At 35.4% G+C, this 23224-nt stretch overlaps 3 protein-coding genes across 3 annotated transcripts in view; 2 read left to right on the top strand and 1 right to left on the bottom strand.

Moving 5' to 3' along the window:
* Positions 1-210: 210 nt before the first annotated feature.
* On the top strand, positions 211-1269 carry LOC136811987 (uncharacterized). The gene has a single exon (XM_067068593.1). It carries the CDS (start codon positions 211-213, stop codon positions 1267-1269), a length of 1059 nt encoding a protein of 352 aa, XP_066924694.1.
* Positions 1270-9546: 8277 nt separating this feature from the next.
* LOC136811975 (uncharacterized) lies at positions 9547-10048 on the top strand. Its single transcript, XM_067068584.1, has 2 exons — positions 9547-9690; positions 9877-10048. Exons 1-2 carry the CDS (start codon positions 9554-9556, stop codon positions 10046-10048), a joined length of 309 nt encoding a protein of 102 aa, XP_066924685.1. The 5' UTR covers positions 9547-9553.
* Positions 10049-19843: 9795 nt separating this feature from the next.
* The window catches only part of LOC136811996 (ankyrin repeat domain-containing protein 13C-like), a 24414-nt gene continuing 21033 nt past the window's right edge, over positions 19844-23224 (bottom strand). Inside the window, exon 18 of the mRNA XM_067068603.1 lies at positions 19844-19963. Within this exon, the coding sequence (XP_066924704.1) occupies positions 19934-19963 (30 nt within the window). The 3' untranslated portion in view covers positions 19844-19933. The remainder of the gene's footprint in view (positions 19964-23224) is intronic.

The following is a 23224-nucleotide window of genomic DNA, read 5'->3' as shown; positions in this document are numbered from 1 at the left end:
CCTGAACCGGCATCACAAGGTCCGTCAGCCACCACACCCAGAAGAAGAGGAACAACACAATACGGATATGACAAACATCTAGCACAGAAGAAGGAGACGTCCTTTTCATCAGACTTCGAGTTAACGCGAATCACACTGGTTTCCACTCAAGTAGAATTGGACTTTTAATCTCCGCTGTTCCTCCAGGCCTCGCAAGCTTGGAAGGCAGTAATGGCAAAAGCAAGAAACAGACATATTATCAGGACAGTCAAAATATTATCTCAAAACGTTCGGGGTATGAAAAATGATACTCGTATCGAAATTTTGTTAAATGTAATGAAGGAAAGAAACGCTATTGCAATGTGTGTCCAAGAAACATGGCGAAGCGGAAACGAATTGTTGGAGCACGGCTTCTTTAAAATTGTCTCGTCCGGTCTTGACGAAAGTACACAGCGCAGTAAAAGAGGTTCCCAAGGAGTTTCAATCGTCTTAAACGCAGATGGTGACGCTGCGTGGAAAGCAGGAAGTTACGAAAAGCACACGAACTTTGGTGCAAGAGTAGTAGCGATTCGACTTCTTTTAACTGACCATCAAAAGAAAGATGTTGGAGTATTTCTTGTTTCAGCATACGCTCCCGTCGGAAATGCACCTGAAGGTCAATGGGACCTATTCTTTGACCAACTCACCTCTTGTATATCCAAAAAACAACAACATGACATACTTCTGGTTGGTTCAGACACGAACTCGAGTATGGGTACCTCGTCCGAAACAGAGGATCCTATCGGTAATTTTGGTATTTCTCACATCAACGAATCGGGTAAGCGTTTTCGATCTTATCTTTCTACCAATAACCTTACTGCCATGACAAGCTGCTTCGAAAAGAAAGAATATGCCACATGGGTTCACCCACGTAGTAAGAAAAAGCACCAAATCGACCATTTTATTGTCAACAGTGATATGAGTCACCGAGTACGAGATGCTGGAATTACTGCCAGCCTTCTTGACAGTGATCACATGGCACTTTTCATCAAACTTAAGCTTATGAAACGATTAAAAAAGAAATCTGAACCACGCCAAAAAATGATCAACCTCGACCTCTCTGTGCTTTCAAATGTGACTAAACAGAATGATTTTTGTGGAAATGTAGCACAAAAACTGAACTTTTCTACTTCTCCTGGATACGAAATGTTCTCAAGCACAATTAAAAGGTATGCGAAGAAACGCTCCCAAAGAAAAACAAAAGTCAACCCGGCTGGTTCGAAGCTAATTCTTCAAAGCTCCTTTCGTTAATTCACTCCCGAAATCAAGCTATGAAGGACGTTTTAAAACGATCGACGCGATCTTCTACTAATCGTCTCCGTCTAGCTAGAAAAAATCTAAAAGCCATGATAATTAAATCAAAGAACGATTGGATACTTAACCATTGTGTCACTGTGAACCGTTATCAAGGTACAAAGAAAGCTTGGGAATCCCTCAAGATCCTCAAATGTGGGCTTTCAAAACCTAAACCTTCAGTATCAAGACATATGAAAAAGCCAGACGGTACCTTATGTGCAACACCACAAGAAAATGCATCAGTCTTTTACGAACACTTTAATCATCTCTACAATAGGGAGGCAAATTTCGACCAATCTGTCCTTGACACAATTCCCCACCATGATATTGTCCATGGATGTGACCATGAACCTACCGATGATGAAATAAAGAAATCCGTTCAGAAGCTAAACAACACTTCACCTGGTGACTCCGGTATCCAGCCACAGATCTGGAAATGCCTAATCGACAACCCATTAACCCAACAAATGCTCACCAATCTCATTCGTTCAATCTGGCAAACTGAGAAAGTGCCAGATGACTGGAACACTGGAAGACTTACAATTCTCCCAAAGAAAGGCGACCTCGGGTTGCCAAAGAACTATCGTGGTATAATGCTACTCGAAACCGCCTACAAGATAATCGCCATCATCCTACACTCACGCCTTCTACCAATAGAAGAAAGTCTTGATCACGAGCAGCAATGTGGTTTTAGACCTGAGCGTGGCTGTATCGACGCAATTTTCACAGTCAAAATGGCCCTCCGAAAGCGACGAGAGCATTCAAAAGAGTCATGGGTATTTTTCCTCGATCTAGTTAAAGCATTCGATCGCGTACCAAGGGAACTACTTTGGTTGATTTTACAGAAATTCGGAGTACCACCGAAACTGATCAGCTTGCTCAAATCACTTCATGAAAAATTCGAGGTGAAATTTACCGTAGATGATGTTACATATACGATGACCTGTACCATCGGGGTAAAGCAAGGGGACATTCTCGGTCCCATTTTGTTCACTTTCTTCCTTGCGGCAGTAATGATAACATGGAGAGCTACAACCCACCTGCCACTTTGTATTTTTCGATCAAACCAAGATGCTAAGATGACTGGTCGCAGCTATCGTGCATACGGGGAGGAGTATGAAGTCAATGATTCAGAGTACGCTGACGATACAGCTCTTATATTTGATACAAGAGAAGACGTCACTCAAGGGATACCGCTCTGCATGACTCACTTTCAAAGGTTTGGGATGGAAGTCCATTCAGGACCTCCCGACTCAAAGTCTGTCGTTCTTTTCTGTTCCAAACCGCCTTGTTTGTATGAAGACCCGTCTACCTTTGATCAAGTCGACCTATCAAACATAGAATTCGGTAACCGATTCATTCCCATCGTACAGGAATTCACATATCTTGGAAGTGTTATCAGTTGTGACTCTTCAGATAACCTTGATGTTGATCGCAGAATACAAAAGGCTAGCAATGCGTTCGGCATGATCAGAAATTCTTTGTTCTCATCTTCAAAAATAAACGTTCGAGTAAAAGCAAATGTTTATCAAACGTTCATATTGCCCATCTTGTTATATGGTGTTGAATGTTGGTGTTTGACCGAGAAACTTTTGAATAAGCTCAGATCGTTTCATCGACGATGTATTCGAAATATATGTCGCGTGTCCCTCCGTGATCATAAACGCACTTCAGAGTTGTTAGAAAGGCTCTCGTTGGAGTCTATCGATACCTATATTTGTCGTCAACAACTTAGATGGGCTGGTCATGTTATACGAATGCCCTGGAATCGTCTTCCAAGGAAAATGTTATCATGTTGGGTTCGTGCGAAACGTCCTCGTGGTGCTCCGAGGTACACCTACGGTCGATCTTTGAATAAATGTATGAAAAAATCTGGAATAGATCCTAATGTTTGGCATGATTTAGCTATGAATAAATTGGAATGGAGAAAGTTGATTTATTCTGTGAAAATTGCCCCTTGATTGTTTACATTGATGATATTATTTTCGACTAGTATTTTCCACTAAGACTTTACTATATTATTTATTTTTGATAGTATAGTATTTTCATTAGTATTTGAATTTAATTTATGCGCTGTGATCCTCATAGCTATGAGGCCTATGCCTTTTTTGGGTAGGTTTAGTCTCTCTCTCTCTCTCTGTCTCATTATACCTTGAGGAAAATCTAATTTGAGTAAACTATATGCTTGTTATGTTCTTTTCCTCAGACTCATTCTCATCAATCCCAAGTTTTCAACCTGAACCCGAAATGGACCCGCTTCAAGCAGAGCTTGAGCGTCCAAAAGAGGATTTAAAGCCATCATGGTCGGGACCAACTGAGAAGGAAAAGATCTACATCGAAAAGTACAAATCCATATCGATACAATCGTTGATCGCCAACCGTGAACTACTCAAACTAAAACAACACCAGAAAGATAACACCGTACCAAATGGACTACTCCCTAAAATAAGCTCCATTCGGAGCTTATCCTCAAATAACAAAGGCAAATGGGACCAAATCCTACGGAGTACAGCCAACCAATTGAGAAGCCTATTAATCACTCACTATGAGGAATGTCTAAAAGCGAGAACAGACGAGATTGAGCTGGTAAAGAAAGAGCTGGCGCCAAACCTTCAACTCGCAGCCTTCAAAGAAGCAAATAAAGAGTATGACGAAATCGAGGAAAGAAAAACCCAACAACAACAACAACAAAACACACAAAACACACCAAAGGCAAACAACACACACAAAAGAAAATCTATGAACAATAATTACTCCAGCAATAAACGAAGAAAAACACAAGACTTCACAGCACGAAAACACCATCAACAAAAAAACTGACATATTGTGTAAATAGTAATGTAAATATTTCTTTAGAAAACAATGTACATATTTCTTTAGGACCAACATTAAAAAGGGAAAGTGAATCAAAAAGTTGTATAAATGTTAATAATCCCAAGGATTATTCGGCTGAATGTGCCACCCTGTCCTGGTTATCTAATTTCATTATTAACTGCTTGTACAGCCCTATAAAGTTTTAATAAGGATGATTGATAATTAACTTATTGGTAATATTTACTAAAAAGTTAGCAACTGAGAACCAGAAAAAGCTCTCTGCGAGCTAGAAAAATCGCCCTGTCAATCAAATATCACAACATACTTTCAAAAACAAACAGTCAATCAACCACAATCGGGAGATTGACAACTTCGGCAATTGCCAATCAAACTACAAAAAACCAATAAGAATAGCTACAGTATATGGCCCCCAAAACGGAGACGGCCCCCAAAACGGAGGTTTTCATTAAAATGAAGATTCTGACTTGTAGATTTATCAGAATTTAACGATTTTTGTTTATTTTGAAAGAATGATGGTTATACTTAAAAATGAGCATGTTTTTGCTGGTTTGAGACAGATTCAAAATCACATATTTGCGTCTAAAGGAAATATTTTAACACCAAAATTAGATAAAAATTGCATATAACTCACTCTAGCTCCTTGGATATTGAAAATAAGTTATGAAAACGGGGTATAGGAAACTTTCTACACCTAATGCCGTTCAGAAAATGCAAATACATCTGTGACTTTAGAGGCTGGGTAAAAGATATACCATCTTAAAGGTCAACCAGTATTTTGGGGCCCTAAAATTAGCATTGATAAAACCGAAAATTCTAATTATGAGAAACAGCAAATAATCTTGGAATTTCATTCCTATCACCTTGAGTTAATAGTTAAAAACAAAAAATTAACATTTTTTATAAAAAATTTCGCTGAATCAGCAATAACGGCAAATTCTGTCATTTTTTTGCAAAATATAGGAGAAAAATATCTTTAAAGCTTAATATTTTCAGTTTCAGTTAAGCTTTTTTCTAAAATTTTCACAGCTTATTCCATACATGAATGGAACTATTTTCAAAACAGATTTGTTGCCAAAAACTTGATTAAGATGTTGTTAAATCAAAATTGTCATTTTGAAAATTTCTAAATTCTCAGTTTGGACTTTGCAATATCGAAAATCTTGAAATATTTCATAAAAATCATAAATTTTATATCCATCGGGTCGTAAATTTAAGGGAAAACACAAATATGTTCATAGTTTTTCCCCCTATTACCACTGGGCTTAATAATTTGATTTTAGCTACACCTCCGTTTTGGGGGCCCCAAACCTGCATTTTGACAACCAGGGGTAAACTGTAAAAATTTTATCAAATAAATTTATGCCCAAAACCCTCTAAATCATATTTCAAAAATATGGTCAAAATTTTGTATTCATATCTTAAAGATATCTCGAGAAATCGCTAAAATTTCAAATCTTAGTGAGAGCCACTATGTTCTGAAAGCATCCTTCGTGTGCACAGAGTTGTTAAAAGCAAACTAACTTTTTTAAATGATCAATTAGGTCTATAAGATCACGAAAACAAGTGGTGAGAAAAATGTTGACCATTTTGCTGGTCCCCATGTGACGTCATCACTTTTGCTGGGCTTGAAAATGAAAGTGAAAATTAGAAGCTCATGTATTGCTCAAATGAAAGATATTTATCCATGGATTCCAAAAAATATCACAATATATCCCTGAAAATCAATATTTGAGAAGCTATAAAGGAAAATAGTTTAAAAAATGACGTCATCAATGACGTCATCGACAATAAAAAAATCGTCAAAATCGAAAAATGTTTGCTTCGTTTGAAAGAGGACCATCTCGTGAACAAAAAATATTACTACAAAAAAATCTGAATTTCTCCTTATAAGCCACTGTCAGCAAATTTGTAATTCATTAAATTTGCCTCCGAAAGGTTAGCTTCGGGCACGCCCAAAAATCTTTAAAAAGCTTGAAAGTCACGTCAAACGCATTTCACAGAATAATTTCCTATCAAGTGAAATTCAAGTTTTTCCGTAGTAATATTTTTTGTTCCCAAGCAGTTCCTCTTTCAAATGAAGAAAAATTTTTCGATTTCGACGATTTTATAATTGCCGATGACGTCATCGATGACCTCATTTCTAAGCTGTTTTCCTTTATAGCTTCTCAAATATTGATTTTCAGGTATATGTTGTGATATTTTTTGGAATCCTTGGATAAATATCTTTTATTTGAGCTTTATATGAGCTTCTAATTTTCACTTTCATTTTCAAGCCCAGCAAAATGGTCAACATTTCTCTCACCACTCATTTTTGTGATCATATAGACGTAATTGATCATTTAAAAAAGTTAGTTTGCTTTTAACAAGTCTGTGCACACGAAAAACATTGTAGCTCTCACTACCTCTATTTTGGGGGTCATTAGAAAAAAGCTACCTATCTTCAAGCGATTGAAAAATATTGTTGAAATTGAAAATTTTGAAAAAGAACTTCCAGGAAATAAAGTAGAGATGTTAAAGGTTTTCATGCAGCAAAAATTTTTTTAAAATCTCTTTTCCTCTAGATTTGAGAGAAATTTCAAATTTGATCGCCGTTTTGGGGGCCACATACTGTAAAACAAAACATTACGTCTTCCTAAAACATCAAACAATAGAAATATTGAAAAAATGGCAGAAGGTAAAAAATATCTTATTTTATATTACCCCAATTAAAGAACCTATCTCCGACCACAGTAATTTGTTTTGGTTGGTCTTGATAACCCAGACGAAAACGCGCCCGCATTTGTACTGTCGAGCCGAGCGAGCGAGTTAACAAATTCTGGTAAATGTTTTAAAATGGCGACGGGATATCAGTTCGAGATTTTTGTCAAAACTTATGTTTTGAAATCGAAAAAATGCAGATTATTTGGAGTCGTATACTACACAATTTTGCCCTGAAAACATTTTGATGAGCTTTTCACAGCTGCATCTTAATTTTCTAAGGATAAATCACAGTGATTGGAAAGATATTTGTGGATAAAGTAGTCAATCTGGAAAAGTGCAAAATGGACTGTTTTATCAATGCAGATGTATGCTCAAACTTTTCACTTTTCACTCAGCTTTTCACTTGCATTTCAGAAAAGATATGTAAAATTTAATAAAATGACAAAACAAGGCAAGAGGATTTGGTTAGTTGAAACCACTTTTAATGTTTGGTTCAAAAGGAAAATTGAACATGGTTATGGGGAAAAATCACACAGTCAATTTGCTGGATATCTGCTCACTTTATTACCATTGGGTCAGTCAGCTCTCTGGAGTGAAACAGAAGAAGAAATTACAATGGTTGAATCCCAAAACAGCGAAGACGATGATGTTGATATCACTGGACTAACTGGGAATACTTCTGTTGACCAACAACAAAACACAAGACTGTAAGTGTGATCATCTCTCCAGATATTTCTGAAGACTTTTGGACCTGAATGTGTGTTGTTGGTAGAATAGCCAGAAGGTCGTCATTGGTAACTAATCTATATTCACAGTTCTTTTGACCTATAAATTAATTATTCCAGACTCTCCCACTCGATACAATCAATAACTTTTTTCAATCGATCGATTGGATATCGACTGGTTCCGATAATCGATAGGTAATCGAGCCTTCTTTGAATTTCCCAGACGATCTCAATCGAACAGAATCGACGATTGAACAAATCGAACGCAATTGACCGATTGAATTTCGATTGTCGAACGCAATCGAATCTCAATCAAACGGAGAGATTCTAGGTAATATTCGATTGGTTCGATTGCCATTTTAGCGTTCGATGTTATTCGATATCCGTCGATTACGTTCGATCTTGTTCGATTACGTTCGATGCCTTCAATCGAACCAATCGAATTTGAAAATTGCGGTAATATTCGATTGCGTTCAACAATTGAATTTCAATCGTTCGATTGCGTTCGATTTGGTTCGATTGGTTCGATCGTCGATTCCGTTCGATTAAGATCGTCTGGGGAATTCAAAGAAGGCTCGATTACCTATCGATTATCGGAACCAATCGATATCCAATCGATCAATTGAAAAAAGTTATTGATCTCACGGTAGCTAATCGAGTAAACTTAAAAAAATTAATATTGATGAGATTCCTCAATTTTTTCCGATTTTTTAATTTATTAGATTTTCCATTTTTTCAGGGAATATAGTCAAACTTCAGCAGATAGCCTTTGTTTATCGAAAGATGATGAATTGAGCAGTAATTTGGCACATATCAATGGAAGTATTAATATTCAAGGTATATAATCTGAATTTTTTTGCTTCTGATCCCTCATTTATTCAAACCTAATTTTTTTCTAAATTACAAAATCATTTGTAAGGCTTTTTTGAAAAGAAAGTTATTAAAATTGAAAAAAGCGTATTTTATTGACACACTCTAAAGTAAAATGTCTGAAATTTTTTGTTATTGATTTTTTACAGGAAGTGCATCGCTGCATCTTGAATCAACACCCAGTGGAAGTAAATGTCACGGTAGTCAAAATGCGTAAGTTTTGTTTTGTCCATTCTTTCTGAGAGTTTAGTGACTTTTCGAGCGGTTTGTTAACAAGAGATTTGTGTGTCAAACAAAAAATAAAAAAATATCCCTTCTGAATCTTTTACTATTTATTCAAGAAAGAAAAAAATTTAAAATTTAGAATGCCTAGATTGCCTGAAAATGCATCATGTGCATCATGATGTGAATTATTTTTTAATCGTTCGATGATGCACAAGATGTTTTTAGAACTACCTACTTTTACTAATTATTGAAGGAGTAAATACCGCCTTTACTGTCTCTAAGTTACTGCAGTATCAGTATATTGTATTGTAGTAGCAATATAAGTGAATACGGAGAGACGACCATATCATTTAGTGCTGACAGAGAAAATTTTATCTAGACTCATTCGTTGGATGCAGTATTTGCATCACAAAAGTTATCATTAAAAAAACGCGCCTGCAGAAAAATAACGAAAATATTTATTTAGTATCGTAAAGTTTAGGTTACTTTGAATAACCTTGACAATAAGTGAATAGGACATCCAAGATTGTTTGAGCGAAGCGAGCAAGAAAATTTTACTGGTTAAAATAGCGGAATAGACTTATCTTTTTCGAAAAATTTTCTGCATGAAACTCATGAAGAAACTAAAAGATAAATAGTTTTATACTGAAATACCGTTTTTTATGGATAAAAATATCGAAATACCGACAAAAAAACAGGCAATTTACCGATACCGGTAGAAAATGAAATACCGTAATCCCGTCGTTTTTTTCTCGTAATACCGATTTACCGGGGGTAAAAAGGCCCAATACCGTCATACCGTAAAAGCGAAACCCCCCCCTTGAATTAGAATGTTCATCAATTCGATTTTTAGGAAACAGTGTATGGAATTTTTTGAAGAAACGATGACAGCTTCAGAAAATGAGGACGTTCTGACTGCATCTGAGGTTTCTGACAATTCTGCAGATGAAGCAACTGATACAACCAGTGAACATTCTGATGAAGTACTAGATTCTGATATTGATAATTTGGAAGAGTACTTGTAAGTAAATTTTGTTGTGTTAAATTGTGCTATCACCCACCCATGGCTTGGTATACTAGAATTGTGGCTTTTAACATTCATAAACAATGTCTCTAAAAATGAAAAATTTATCCACTCATTGATTTCTCAAACAATTTCAGTACTTTCAACCAGAAATAAGCATACTGAACACGTTTCAATATTCAGGTCAGCAAAAAGAGAAGCTTCAGATGTCGAGATGGATGATACTGATGCTATTGATTTCACGATCTTACCTGAAGCAATCGTGGTATTGGACCAACCTGAGGGGCAAGATGAATCATGCCACCAAACAACTTTTGCAGCTATTGACATTTGTGCTTGCATGGCACTGGAATGAGAGAAATTTACTCTCTTTTTGTTTAAAAGCTTGCATTTTAAGCAAAAATATTGTACTTTTTTTAAACTTGTAAGAATGTCCTCAACTCTCACCTGTCATACATTATCATTCGGTTCTTTGTCTCATCCCCCTACATAAGAGGGGTGCTCAAACTGTTGTGGCCCCTCGTTGTAGCCACAAATTTTATTGTGTTTAAATTTTATTTTTTTCAGAAGCGCCACTGGAAGGTAATGCTGCCCATATCCGTGATAAATTGCAGTCTTGCTTTGATGACCTATGCTCAACAGGGGGTGATGAAGTATTGGATGTTGATAAAGAACGAGTAATTGTTTCTGTTCGAAAAAAGCAAAGATTATACAGTATATGGCCCCCAAAACGGAGACGGCCCCCAAAACGGAGGTCTTCATTAAAATGAAGATTCTGACTTCTAGATTTATCAGAATTAAACGATTTTTGTTTATTTTGAAGGAATGATGGTTATACTTAAAAATGAGCATGTTTTTGCTGGTTTGAGACAGATTTAAAATAACATATTTGCGTCTAAAGGAAATATTTTAACACCAAAATTAGATAAAAATTGCATATAACTCACTCTAGCTCCTTGGATATTGAAAATAAGTTATGAAAACGAGGTATAGGAAACTTTCTACACCTAATGCCGTTCAGAAAATGCAAATACATCTGTGACTTTAGAGGCTGGGTAAAAGATATAGCATCTTGAAGGTCAACCAGTATTTTGGAGCCCTAGAATCAGCATTGACAAAACCGAAAATTCTAAATATGAGAAAAAGCAAAAAATCTTGGAATTCTATTCCTATCACCTTGAGTTAATAGTTTATAACAAAAAATTAACATTATATATAAAATTTTTCGCTGAATCAGCAAAATGGCAAATTCTGTCATTTTTTTGCAAAATATAGGAGAAAAATATCTTTAAAGCTTATTTTCAGTTTCAGTTAAGCTTTTTTTCTAAAATTTTCACAGCTTATTCCATACATGAATGGAACTATTTTCAAAAGAGATTTGTTTTCAAAAACTTGATTAAGACGTTGTTAAATCAAAATTGTCATTTTGAAAATTTCTAATTTCAGTTTGGACTTTGCAATATCGAAAATCTTGAAATATTTCATAAAAATCATAAATTTTACATCCATCGGGTCGTAAATTTAAGGGAAAACACAAATATGTTCATAGTTTTTCCCCTATTACCACTGGGCTTAATATTTGATTTTAACTACACCTCCGTTTTGGGGCCCCAAACCTGCATTTTGACAACCAAGGGTATACTGTAAAAATTATCAAATAAATTTATGCCCAAAACCCTCTAAATCATATTTCAAAACTATGGTCAAAAATTTTGTATTCATATCTTAAAGATATCTCGAGAATCGCTAAAATTTCAAACCTCCGTTTTGGGGGCCATTAGAAAAAAGCTACCTATCTTTAAGCGATTGAAAAATATTGTTGAAATTGAAAATTTTTGAAAAAGAACTTCCAGGAAATAAAGTAGAGATGTTAAAGGTTTTCATGCAGCAAAAATATTTGTAAAATCTCTTTTCCTCTAGATTTGAGAGAAATTTCAAATTTGATCGCCGTTTTGGGGGCACATACTGGANTGGAGATCACCAGACAGCATCTGCTGACGGTTTTTTGCCACCCCTAAAGACAGCGACCTGTACAACGAAAAATCTACCTCTGGAACCGTGCTAACTTCGACCAGATGAAGCAAGATGTAAGACAAGCGTCAGACCAATTCTTGGAAAACGAAACAACCGATACACCGATCAAACTTGTGGTTAAAATTCAAAAATATCATACCATGCTCAAGAAAGCAAGTACCTGCAAAAATTAACAAACGATACACAACGGTGGTTTAACCAACATGTAGACGTGCTGTTCGAAAAAAGCAAAGATTATATAATAGATACAAACGCACAAAGCAATCAGCTGACTGGAACAAATACATAAAAGCTGCAAAGAAAGCAAGATTGACTTGTAAACAAACTTGTGATAAATTTATCAACGACAATTTTTTATCAGAACACAAATCAAATCCGAAAAAGTTCTACGTTACATCAAATCGAAAAAGCAGGACAATCGGAATCACTTCTTTGCTCTCATGGAAAATATTTTACTTGACACTCAAATTGCAAAAATCCTCAATAATCAATTTCTGAGTGGTTTTTTCAGAAGATGACGGCCGAACACCAGATATAAAAGGAAATACCTGCACCCATCAGTGAATTAGAAATAACACAAATGGTGTTCAAAAATTACTTTCAGAGCTCAACCCAGCAAAGCTAATGGACCAGATCAAATTTCCACCAGAATTTTGAAGGAGTGTGCTGATAAATAAAGTAACCCCTTCCTCTCTTTCAAGCTTCGCTGAAGCATCAAAATTCCAGATGACTGGCAAAGCACCATTACTCCGCTATAAAGGCAACAACAAAAAGCAATCAAACCCTGAAGCTACCGCCCTGTGAGCCTACTCTGTACTATGTAAAACACTCGAACACATAATTCACAGTCACATAATCAACCATTTAGAGCGCAAAAACATCCTCACTGACCGACAACATGGATTTAGAAAGAAACGATCCTGTGAGACACAATTAGTAAAAACTGTTAATGATCTAGTCAAGATATGAATGAAAAAGGGCAAACTGATGCTATACTTTTGGACTTCAGTAAAGCCTTCGACAAAGTTTGTCACCGCAAGTTACTTTTAAAGCTAAGCTATGGAATCAAAAACAACTTGTTGACTTGGATAGAGGATTTCTCAGTAACCGAACCAAAAGTACTCGTTAGGCGTAGAATCACCAGAGGGAAAAGTAACATCCGGAGTCCCCCCAGGATCGGTACTGGGACCCCTGCTGTTTTTAGTATATATAAATGACATAGCATTAGCAGTCACATCCTCAGAGATAAGTCTTTTTGCTGATGACGCTCTACTTTACAAATCCATCAAATCAATCAAAGATGCCAGAGATCTGCAAAATGACATGAACCACCTTACCCATGGGAAAAGGACTGGTCCAGGAGTTAATGCTGACAAATGTAAAGTCCTGCGATTTACAAATAAACACAAAAAAACTGAAGAAACATATTCAATCCATGGCTACAATCTCGAATTGGTAAAATCAGCTAAATATCTAGGAGTGATCTTGGATAGCAAATTAACATTCAACAAACATATCACAACAACGTCTGCAAAGGCTCATAACTGTCGACATTTTTTGCAACGAAATCTTCGAATGTGTGACAAGGAAGTTAAACTCCAATGCTACAAAACCTTTGTACGACCCATAATCGAATATGCATCAATAGTATGGGACCCAGTAGGAAATCTAAAGCTCAATCGGCACATAGAGTCTGTACAACGAAAATCAGCTAGATGGATTTCCAATCAATGGCAACGAGAAGCCTCTCCAACTAGTATGATTAAGAACCTTGACCTGCAAACATTGGAGCAGAGGCGTACAGTCAAGCGCTTAACATCTCTCTACCAGTTTCACCATGGAATCAAGTTCATGCCTCCTAATACCATTAAACCTCAGAGATGCAATGATCTCGATTTCAGCCAATCCAAGGTGCAATTCAACGGTATACCTACTCCTTCTACCCATACACAATCAAAGAATGGAATATGCTTTCAGCTGGTCTGGTTAATGCTGAGTCGTTAGATATATTTAATGATAAATTAGTGGCCTTCCTCAAATAGATTATTTTCTTAAGTTTGCTTCAAATCTCAGTGTTAATTAATCTTGTCTTGTCTTATCAAGTTTTGAAAATTCTTTCAGTGATGCGTGAGGTCATAACTTCTTCTGTAGTTTTTCTCCTCAATTCAACCTTGCAATCTAATTTATTTCAATTTATCTTATGTTTTATATATATTAGTTAATAAAATGTTTTTACTCAGAATTGTTTTTATCCTTCACATATTTTTATCGTTCACATTTTTAGGCTTTTAGTTTGTTTTCAATGTCAATACAGCCATGTAGCTCTTTTTGGTAACCAATTAAATTCCTCAGTAATCTAAGTTCTTTTTTCTGCAATATTCAATTACCTCTTAATCCAAAGTGGTTGCCTTTTTATTAAATTCTAGATTTTATTATATTTAGATATATTTTATTTTATTACCATTTTATTTTACATTCAGGAAATTGTACGTATGTACCCTCTGAATTATTGAATAGAAAAAAAAAATAGAAACTTACAAATAATTTGCTGTGTTGCTTCGTTATTTACCCCCGGATTGTTTTAGTCACGTTTTCGGTCACGTAAATAAAAACACGTGTATATGTTGAAGCCGACTGTGGACTGACCGCAATTGCAATTACATAAATTATTGTGGAAGGGAACGCTTGAGACGAATGTTTGGGAAATCAAAAAGACAACTTTTGTGAGAATGTTGAGTTTTGTTTATATGGCTGTTTGTGTCGCACTGTTCATTATTTTGTGTCACTATTAATATTATGATAATCGTTTATTCATTTGTTCTTTAGTTCTGTAATAATTTTTCAGTTTCTTCTAGGTTCCCCATTGTATTAGAGAAATCTATTTTTTTTTTTGTAAGGGGTTTATCCTGCTGTGTTGCAGCGAAAATATATTCAATTCAATTCAATTCAATTCAATTCAATTATGCATGTAAGTTTTATATTAATACTTCCTTTTTGCATATGTTTTGCATACTTTCTAAGGGAATTTCACCACGGCAATTCGGCCACCATAATTTTTGCATACAATTCAATATGGCGGATAGAAAGGCGAAAAGGTCTATATGGTTCATCCTATAAAAGGAAGTTCATTCTATGGTGGCTGTTCTTGAAGTGAAGGTGGTTGAACAAAATGTTTTTGGCATATATTGATGTAACTGCCCGGACTTCATGTTATTATGTTTTATTTAATGTAGTTTAATGTAGACGGCCCATTTATTTTGATTTGACAATCAAATTTCTGGGTACTAATATGACTTTTAGATGCTCAAAAACAATTTTTCAAACTCGGCACATATTATTAATCTACCATAAAATCTCTTTAGAAAGTTCTAAAAGCTTTTCAAACTACTAAAAAACCACATCTTACAATCAATCCATCCAGCATCATCCACATGGATAACTGCCGTTCAGTCGGGTTTAACTATATATTATTACTGGAGACCACGGAGTATACGACCTCTAATAATGTACTAAGAAATTTGACTCGTATTAGGTCGTACTAAGCTATTAGAATGCTGTTAAACGCCACTGCCTTTTATCTTAGAGAAATCGCCGAGTCAGCATTTTTTCCGTTATCAAAAAAAGCGCGAAAATATTGTGAAGCAAACCTATCCATCATGCATGCGCAGAGTCTCTCTCCGATAGTAAGAGTTAGTTCATGTAATGTGGGTACGGTATGTGCCACCCTTAAGGGTACCACTTTTGGATTTCTGATGCTAAGGTTCGGAAAAATCAGAAAAACAAATTGCAGTCCCACTAAGGGTAGGAGAAATAGGAAAATTTCAACTTTTTACCCCCAGAAAGATCGAAATCTGGTCAAAATTGGTCAAATTTGTTCCGGTAAGGGTCGTAAAATTCACAAAATTGTCCTTTGTTTTCTCCTTTTTAGTCCCGGTAAAGGTCCGAGGGTCGAAAGTCGGGCGGCACCCCCTGTCAGCTCGCAACCCTAGTACCCCCGGGCACCAAGCATCGGTACCCTACCTATGTCGACCTATGTAGCCTTTTGAGGGACTTTTGAAAAAAGGGTACCCTTATGGTTCAGACGCTCAGACATACATACCATAGTCCGTATAAAAAACCCCGATCTGGAAACCTTTACTTGAACTTGCGTTATGAAACTAGTTTGCTTTGCTCAATTTATGACCATGTAATCTTCAATCCCAAGGGGAGTAGCGTGATCATATTTCAAATCAGGATAGTGTCTCCCCCTATTGTTATATTGTGCTGAATAAACAAAAAACATTTTCTTTTCTTCTCTCTTACCAACCTTGCTCCACATCCTTGTCAATTTAATGTGAAAAAAATTCCAATCTCTAAAGGCACACAAAAAAGTTATTGAAAGTGGTATCGGTGTGGTATCACTTTTATTGGTAAAAAAAGAATGGGGTGGAGACACAAGAAAGCGTTTCAGTTTGGTGGGAAGGAGCATGTTGCATTGTACCAACGCGAAAAAAAATTACCGTGTCCCGAGCCTTAAAAATTTGCTCATTAATAAATTGCTACATCAGACATAGTTTAACCATAGAGGTATAAAGAAAAACAGGAGTTGAATGTGTCGGTAATTGGTCGTTAAAGTCTTTTGATTTCTTTTATAAAATGTATCAAAAGAAATTCTAAGCTCGCCCGATGAAATAAGACTTTTTAGTAGAACTCGAGTTTGCTATGAACATTCTAATAATCAGTATTGAAGATTCTCGCCTTTTAATATACGAAAATTAGATAAAAATTCGTCCACGAAGCAAGTTTATGTTCCATTTCGCTATCCGTTCAATTTTGTTTTGAAAAGATATTTTCTCAAGCCAGAAAATGAAAAGTTCTTTATAAGCACACACGATTTCAGACTCAATCTGTAGACATAAAGTCGCTGGAGAATTTTGGAGGAAAGTATCAAGCAATAGAGTTCACCTTAAGGAAAACATTGATGGAAAAATCTTATCATTTGATGAAGGATTGCCAAGTTTACAGGCCTTTTTTTAGTCCAAATATTTTCTTACACTGATGTCAGAAACAATGAATCTCGTCTCATCTAATTTCTAAAGCTTAAATGAGCCAATAGGATTTCACCTATGGATAAAAGAGCTCATTAAAAATGCACGATATATGAGATTATGAGCATGCATACATCGTAACTTTTTTAATCGTAGGGCGAGCTTGGTTACAATAGCATACTTCTCCTGTTTCTTTATACCTCCATGGTTTAACGAGCTTTGTCCTCATCCCTTATAATAGTAAAACAAAACCAGAGAGACATTGACATCCTTATGCTGTAAGTTTTGGATTTCATTCAATTTACAAATCTTTCTTTTATCCACAAAAAGTAACCAATAAGTATAAATAAAATGAAATTTGTAGAAAATAGAACTTTTAAACTTAAAATTCGTAAAAAATACTACAAGTAAGGCTGAAATGGATTCAGTTCAAAATAGTCTATAATAGTATGGTGCATAATCTGGAAAGTGATCGCAATACGAACATGACTTGCCTCGTACATTTACCATTACCATGGTGATTATGTCCCTTAAGACATAAAATGATTCTTTTATGAATAGAAAGTAGTTTTAATAGAACCCGCTTGGAGTTAATCACCGTGGTAATTGTTTGAATACAAGGCAAGTGATGTTCGTAACATAATTTATGAAAAGGTCTAAACTTTCCCGACTATAATAAATTCCAATTATTTTACCGTGCTGATCATGATAAACCTGGCACGCCACTTAAAACCAATAAGCTGTCGTAAAAAAAATGACGAGTTTATATCTTTAAGTATGACGGCTAGGTATTGAGATTAGATTTAGTGAATAAATCTGGCAAAATCGTATGAATTTATTTTTACCAAGTAGTGATTAAATCAATCCAAATATTTCGATTGGATTTCGCAAATGCGCTAAAATTAAGTTGAATGTGGCAGTGAGAGCGCCATCTTTTGTCATGGATATCAATTCAGAATTTTTGCGTGGATTTAATTTCCTGAGTCAGAAATCTCTTGCGAATTCACGAGGATAGCAAAAATTCGCGAAAACGCGAGATTAAATCACCTCCAAAATCATGAATTAATTAATTCCTTAAATACAGTGTAGAAATAACAAAAAGTAACCATAATGCTTTAGGTTAAAAAATATAAACAGAAAAAATAATATTATTTAAATTACAAACGGTTTAATAATTTCAAAATTGAATTAAATCACTGCGATATATTGTAATTATAAGATAATCTAACTAAACCCAAACCAAAAGCTAATTAAATCCTATCGAAAGTCTCTAAAAAAACAACGTCTCTAAAAGAAAAATTTGATTGAATGTAAAAAAGGTTTTTGCGATTGACAAATTTCCGACTAAGACCGGATCTTCCTCAAAAGCAACTAACTCTCAAAAAGTAAAAATTCTTATTTTTGATTTCTCTAAAATGCATAAAATTTGCTAATATTATGGTTACATGGAATATTACATACAGTATAGATCTAAAATCGAATACTATGTTTGTGGTATACAAATATTTAATAACAGCAATTTTTAATGATACTTACAAAAATTGTCCATGCAATCACCACCCTAGGATTGTGTCAATGGCTTTTGTCAAAATTTTGACCTTTTCGACCTCCGACGGGTACATTTATACTGGGATATTAGTGGTTTTATACAAATTATAGCCTCTGGCGATACACGTTTTTTTTATAAGGAAAACGTTTATAAGGAACTTGAGGCTGAAAATGGTCCAAAAAAATAAGGAATTGTTAATGAACTGTTCAGGCTGAGAATAAGAAAACAAGTATGGACGAAACAACATTCAATAAACATCTTTTTCTGTACTGTAGTAAATTGTTGTAAATAAGGAACTCGATAAGGAACTTTGAGGCTAAAACTCTCTGTAAAAATAAGGAACTCCAGGCTCGGATTCAAAGTTTAGGTTCCTTATTAAAAAAAACGAGTATGGTCTTATTTTGCAGTCTTATTTTTATCAGAATGTAGTTTGTCACCTTTATTACACGTACTACGGCGATGAAATTTAAAAATTTCCGTTAAATGTCGGTTCTAGTTCAAACACGGAACCACCTCTTCTCAAAATTTCTTACCGGCCGCTCAGGTTCTGAGACAGCAAACATTACAAGTCTCCCGTAAAACTCTACTCTATAATTAAATAATTTACAAAATCCAATTAGACTATTATAGAAATTATGGTTCAGAGAAAAAGTCTTCTCTTAACATGTTTTGTTAAGTAACGTGATTTCCACCATCTTGGAAGAAAACGTTTGATTTCGATTTCTTAAGAAAATGGACAAAAATAAGAGCTTGCTAAGCACATTTTTAGGGCTTTAAAATTTTGGATGTTGTAATAAAAAAACACGTGTACCTTGACGGGACTAAAATTTAGTTCAAATTAGCAAGCCCCCACTGTAATTCCCTTGAGAATAGTTTCGAACTGTAGCGAAAAAGAGACCGCGAACAGACCGTAAAAATACAAAGTCCGAAGGGCTAGATGGCGCACTTTTGCTGAAAAGTGTGCCGTGGTTAGGTAGGAAATTCTACCTAAGTCACGTGACATTACAATAGAATTTCAGCGCTTGACCATTCAGAAGCTTTCTGGATTTTCGAAAACAATAGCAACAATATTTTTTCCGATATTCACATTTTCTTGACTGCGATAGCTTAAAGCACGACATCTAGCCCTTTGGGCTTTATAAATCTATGGAACAGACTTCAGTGTTGATTCAATGGGCACACCATATCCGTGCTCCAACGTCCAATCCGCAAACAAGAACGCCAGCTTTCTTGTCCAACCACTGACTTTTATAAACCCTGGACCAAGCATCTTTGATCAGGGTTCTTTTGAAAGTGGTAAGCGCAAAAAAGCCATTGTAGTGTTAAAAATATACATTAAACGGCGATACATCATTAACAGTATTCAAGGAAAGGTAGATCTAGCGCTGTCGATGCATTTTACATCGTCATTGAGTAGCTCTACCATTACGTCACCAATTTCATAAGAACTTCGATCAAAGATTTTGGTTGACCAGGATTGCTCAGGAACTTTCTCCAGGATCTATAAGTAAGCTCAGTGTGTCCAACCAATCAACAAATTGGAAATTCAAGTCTTTTTCCACGGAAACCGGTCCATTTTATCACCAGTTTTCCTCCTCTTAGCATTATTCGCCGATCTCAAAACACGACGTCATAAGTCTGGAAAATGATTTGGATCTTCCTACAAAGGGAAATTGATAAAAAATTACGATACATTTTTCCTTCTACAAGAACAGTGTTTATACCGTATTACTCCACACAGACGCCCCCTAAAATATGAAAATTTTACTTTAAATTTCGCTAGCGAAGAAAATTTTTTGGTGGATTTCATATTGTCAGGAATCTCACGAGTTTTCGCGAGTTTTAATTTCGCGAAAATGGCAAAAATTCGCGAAATCGCAAAATTTAATCTCGCGAAAGTTAATCCGATTAAAGTAATAAACGCGTCCGGGCGTTTATTCGAAGTATTATAGTAAGCATAAACAGCTCAGTTTTTGGTACCTAAACGATGGCTCTATTCGTTCAAATACAATAGAATACTAAGCATACTGATATAGGGGTACTAACTTTTTTTAGTTGACGGATATGAATAAGATTGGGTCGGGTTTAAGCCCCCTGTTTAACGAAAATCGATGGAAATGGGGGACACATAAGCACGTAAGTTTATATATAAATCGCGAGTGTTTTTCTTCAACATTTTTATAGTGTTTTGGAATGGGCTTTTCCAGAATAAATTTGAACATGGGGGTGGAAGATATAACAATTTTCAGTGATTTATCCCCGGACAAAGTGACTTTTGCCCCTCGGACAACGGGTTTTACCCCCGGACAAGCATCAGTTGACATCAATTTTTCTGATTTTGAAAAGTGATTGATGATCTTATTTTTTTAAAGTTTTTTAAAATAAAAACTAAAATACTTAACGGATACATGTATTGAATCTATTGTGATCAAAAAATCTTTAGACAATAAAAATCATAACTAAATAACTGAATTGACACTAGATTTTAACACTAGATTAGGGATACTAGATTAAAAAACAACCATACGTGCGACCCAAAACCTTACAGTGCAGAGAAAATTTCGCAAAATTTGAGGAAAGATAGGCGAAAAATCGGCCCTTACGCTACATTTTCTTGAAATTTTTCACTATTTTAGGCAAAATATGGTCAGATTTTCCAAATTTCTCTCCCTTAGAGCGCAATTTTTCTCATCTTCTGATTTCGACCCTTACAGTGCACGGGTCAATATCTTTCTAAAATTTTTCTGAGAAGAGCCAAGATTGAAATATACATCGATGAAAACCTAGCTTGATGTTTATCCAGTGTCTATAGCGAATTGATGGTGAGGAGCATTCAAAGAACGGGTACTTTCTATTTATTGTCCAGATTGTACTTTTGAGCGGCGTTCGCAAATTTTGAAAACATCCTGTATTACAAATTATTGATTCCTCAGTGAGGAATTTTTAACTATTGTGAGTCTCACAATAGTTAAAAAATTGTTTCAAAGATCAGTTTAGTGGTATTATTAGGTTGCTGGCATCAACAAACGGATTCGTACTCCCGGCGGTTTTGTAGTCTGCAATTTAGAATATGGTATCTCGGAACTGAAAAGGATATGTTTTATTTTTTATCTGTTTTTCACAAATGGCTTGAGGAAAATATAATATTACGCTCTTCAAATTTCTGTCGGCATTCAGCACCCGATGGCGAAAAAATTTTATCACATAACCTCGACTCTTCTTCTAATAAAGTTTGAAATTCGTTTCAAATCTCTTTTAATAAAACCACGAAGCTCCCTCAGAGTTCCAATGAAAACAACAGGATGTAAAGCAGACGACACACAAACATAAAATGAAAACAAGAAACTGAAGCATTGCCATCCAGCTGACGAAAGTTGAACGACAAGTAATACGGAAAACCCAACGTTGTACGGTATCAATAAAGCTTGGTTGAACATCAGTAAATAGCCAACTTGTTTATTCCTCTTACGTCGCTCTTTGATCACCGTTAGCTGTTCCGCTTCATCTCCGTGTAGCCGCGATGTTGTTTGCTGGATCTCGGCGATAATCCGTCGACCTTCTCTCTGAGTATAATATATAACTGGTAACTCAACCGAATGAGTGAGCCAAGCTAAAATCACAGTGAACAAGTTGTGATAAAGTCGATTTGAGAATGATTTTTTTCCGTGTTCAACAGTGGCGCTCAATACAACAGTCATACTGAACCATGTCACGGCTATCAGGAGATAAGTTCTCTTCCTTGATATGATATTTTGGTACGTCAAAGGGAGACGTATGGTGAGATATCGATTGATTGATAGATAAACTGTGGTGAGCATTGTTTGGAGAAGACAATTCCTGTTTATGACAATGAGTACCATAATGATATATTCATTTACATTGTCACCAGAGATTCGATCGTAAACAGCCAGCAACGCACCAGAAAAGAAAAATATCATATCCGCTATAGAATGATTAGCAATAAAAATGAAATGGGGTTGGTGTAATGATTCATGTTTTTTGAGAGTCCGTAAAATGATACAATGTCCGAAAATGGATAATACAACAGCTATAGGTATGATTGGTGCATATGTGTGGCTAGACATACAACTTTCCTTGTCGTTGGAGGAGTAATTTAGAGTAGTACGATTGTTCATGATGGAGCAGTTGGAAATATTGTATGGTATGGTTGAGCAATTGTATACAAGAGTGTTGGTGTTATGGTTATAGCTCTGTATCAAATTAGTACTCATTGTATTGTCGACGGTGATACGTTGGAATCGTTACATTTACTAGCTTTACCTCGTATCAAAATGAACCATTTTTCGCCCCGATCTTTCATCCAAAAGATATTCATATTTTTCCTCTAACTCGAAACTTTACCTTTATTTTAATCAAAATTGGAAACGAGTGCTTTTCGGAATCTATGATATTATACGGAAAAAGGGGAAATTTCGAGTTTGAAGTGTTAAAAGTAAAGTTAATTAATTCTTTTTTAATTATTGTTGTAACCTCTTTTTATGGTTAATGTTCACTTGTAGCAAATTTCCGATTTTACTATTCAACCAAAATTTTACTATTCAAACAAAATGTTACTATTTAGTGCCAACGGAATTATTATGGTTCAACAAAAAATTTACTATTCAACCAAAAACTTACTATTTATTAGTGCCAACGGAAATATTATGGTTCATAACCACTTAGTGGTTTTATTAAAAGAGATTTGAAAGGAAATTTAAACTTTATCAGAAGAAGAATCGAAGATGTGATAAAATCTTTCGCCGTTGGGTGCTAGAGATTTGAAGCGGGAGATTCAGACTAAATCGCAGACTACAAAACCGCCGTTGAAACAATTTTTTAACTATTGTGAGGAATCAATGATTTGTAATATAGGATGTTTTCAAATTTGCAAACGCCACCCAAAAGTACAATCTGGACAAAA

The sequence above is a fragment of the Clytia hemisphaerica genome, unplaced genomic scaffold, assembly GCF_902728285.1.
Source record: "Clytia hemisphaerica strain Z4C2 unplaced genomic scaffold, Clytia hemisphaerica genome assembly, whole genome shotgun sequence".
Lineage (NCBI taxonomy): Eukaryota > Metazoa > Cnidaria > Hydrozoa > Leptothecata > Clytiidae > Clytia > Clytia hemisphaerica.
Note: the sequence above shows the minus strand (reverse complement) of the source record. Positions and strands in the feature narration are given on the sequence as shown.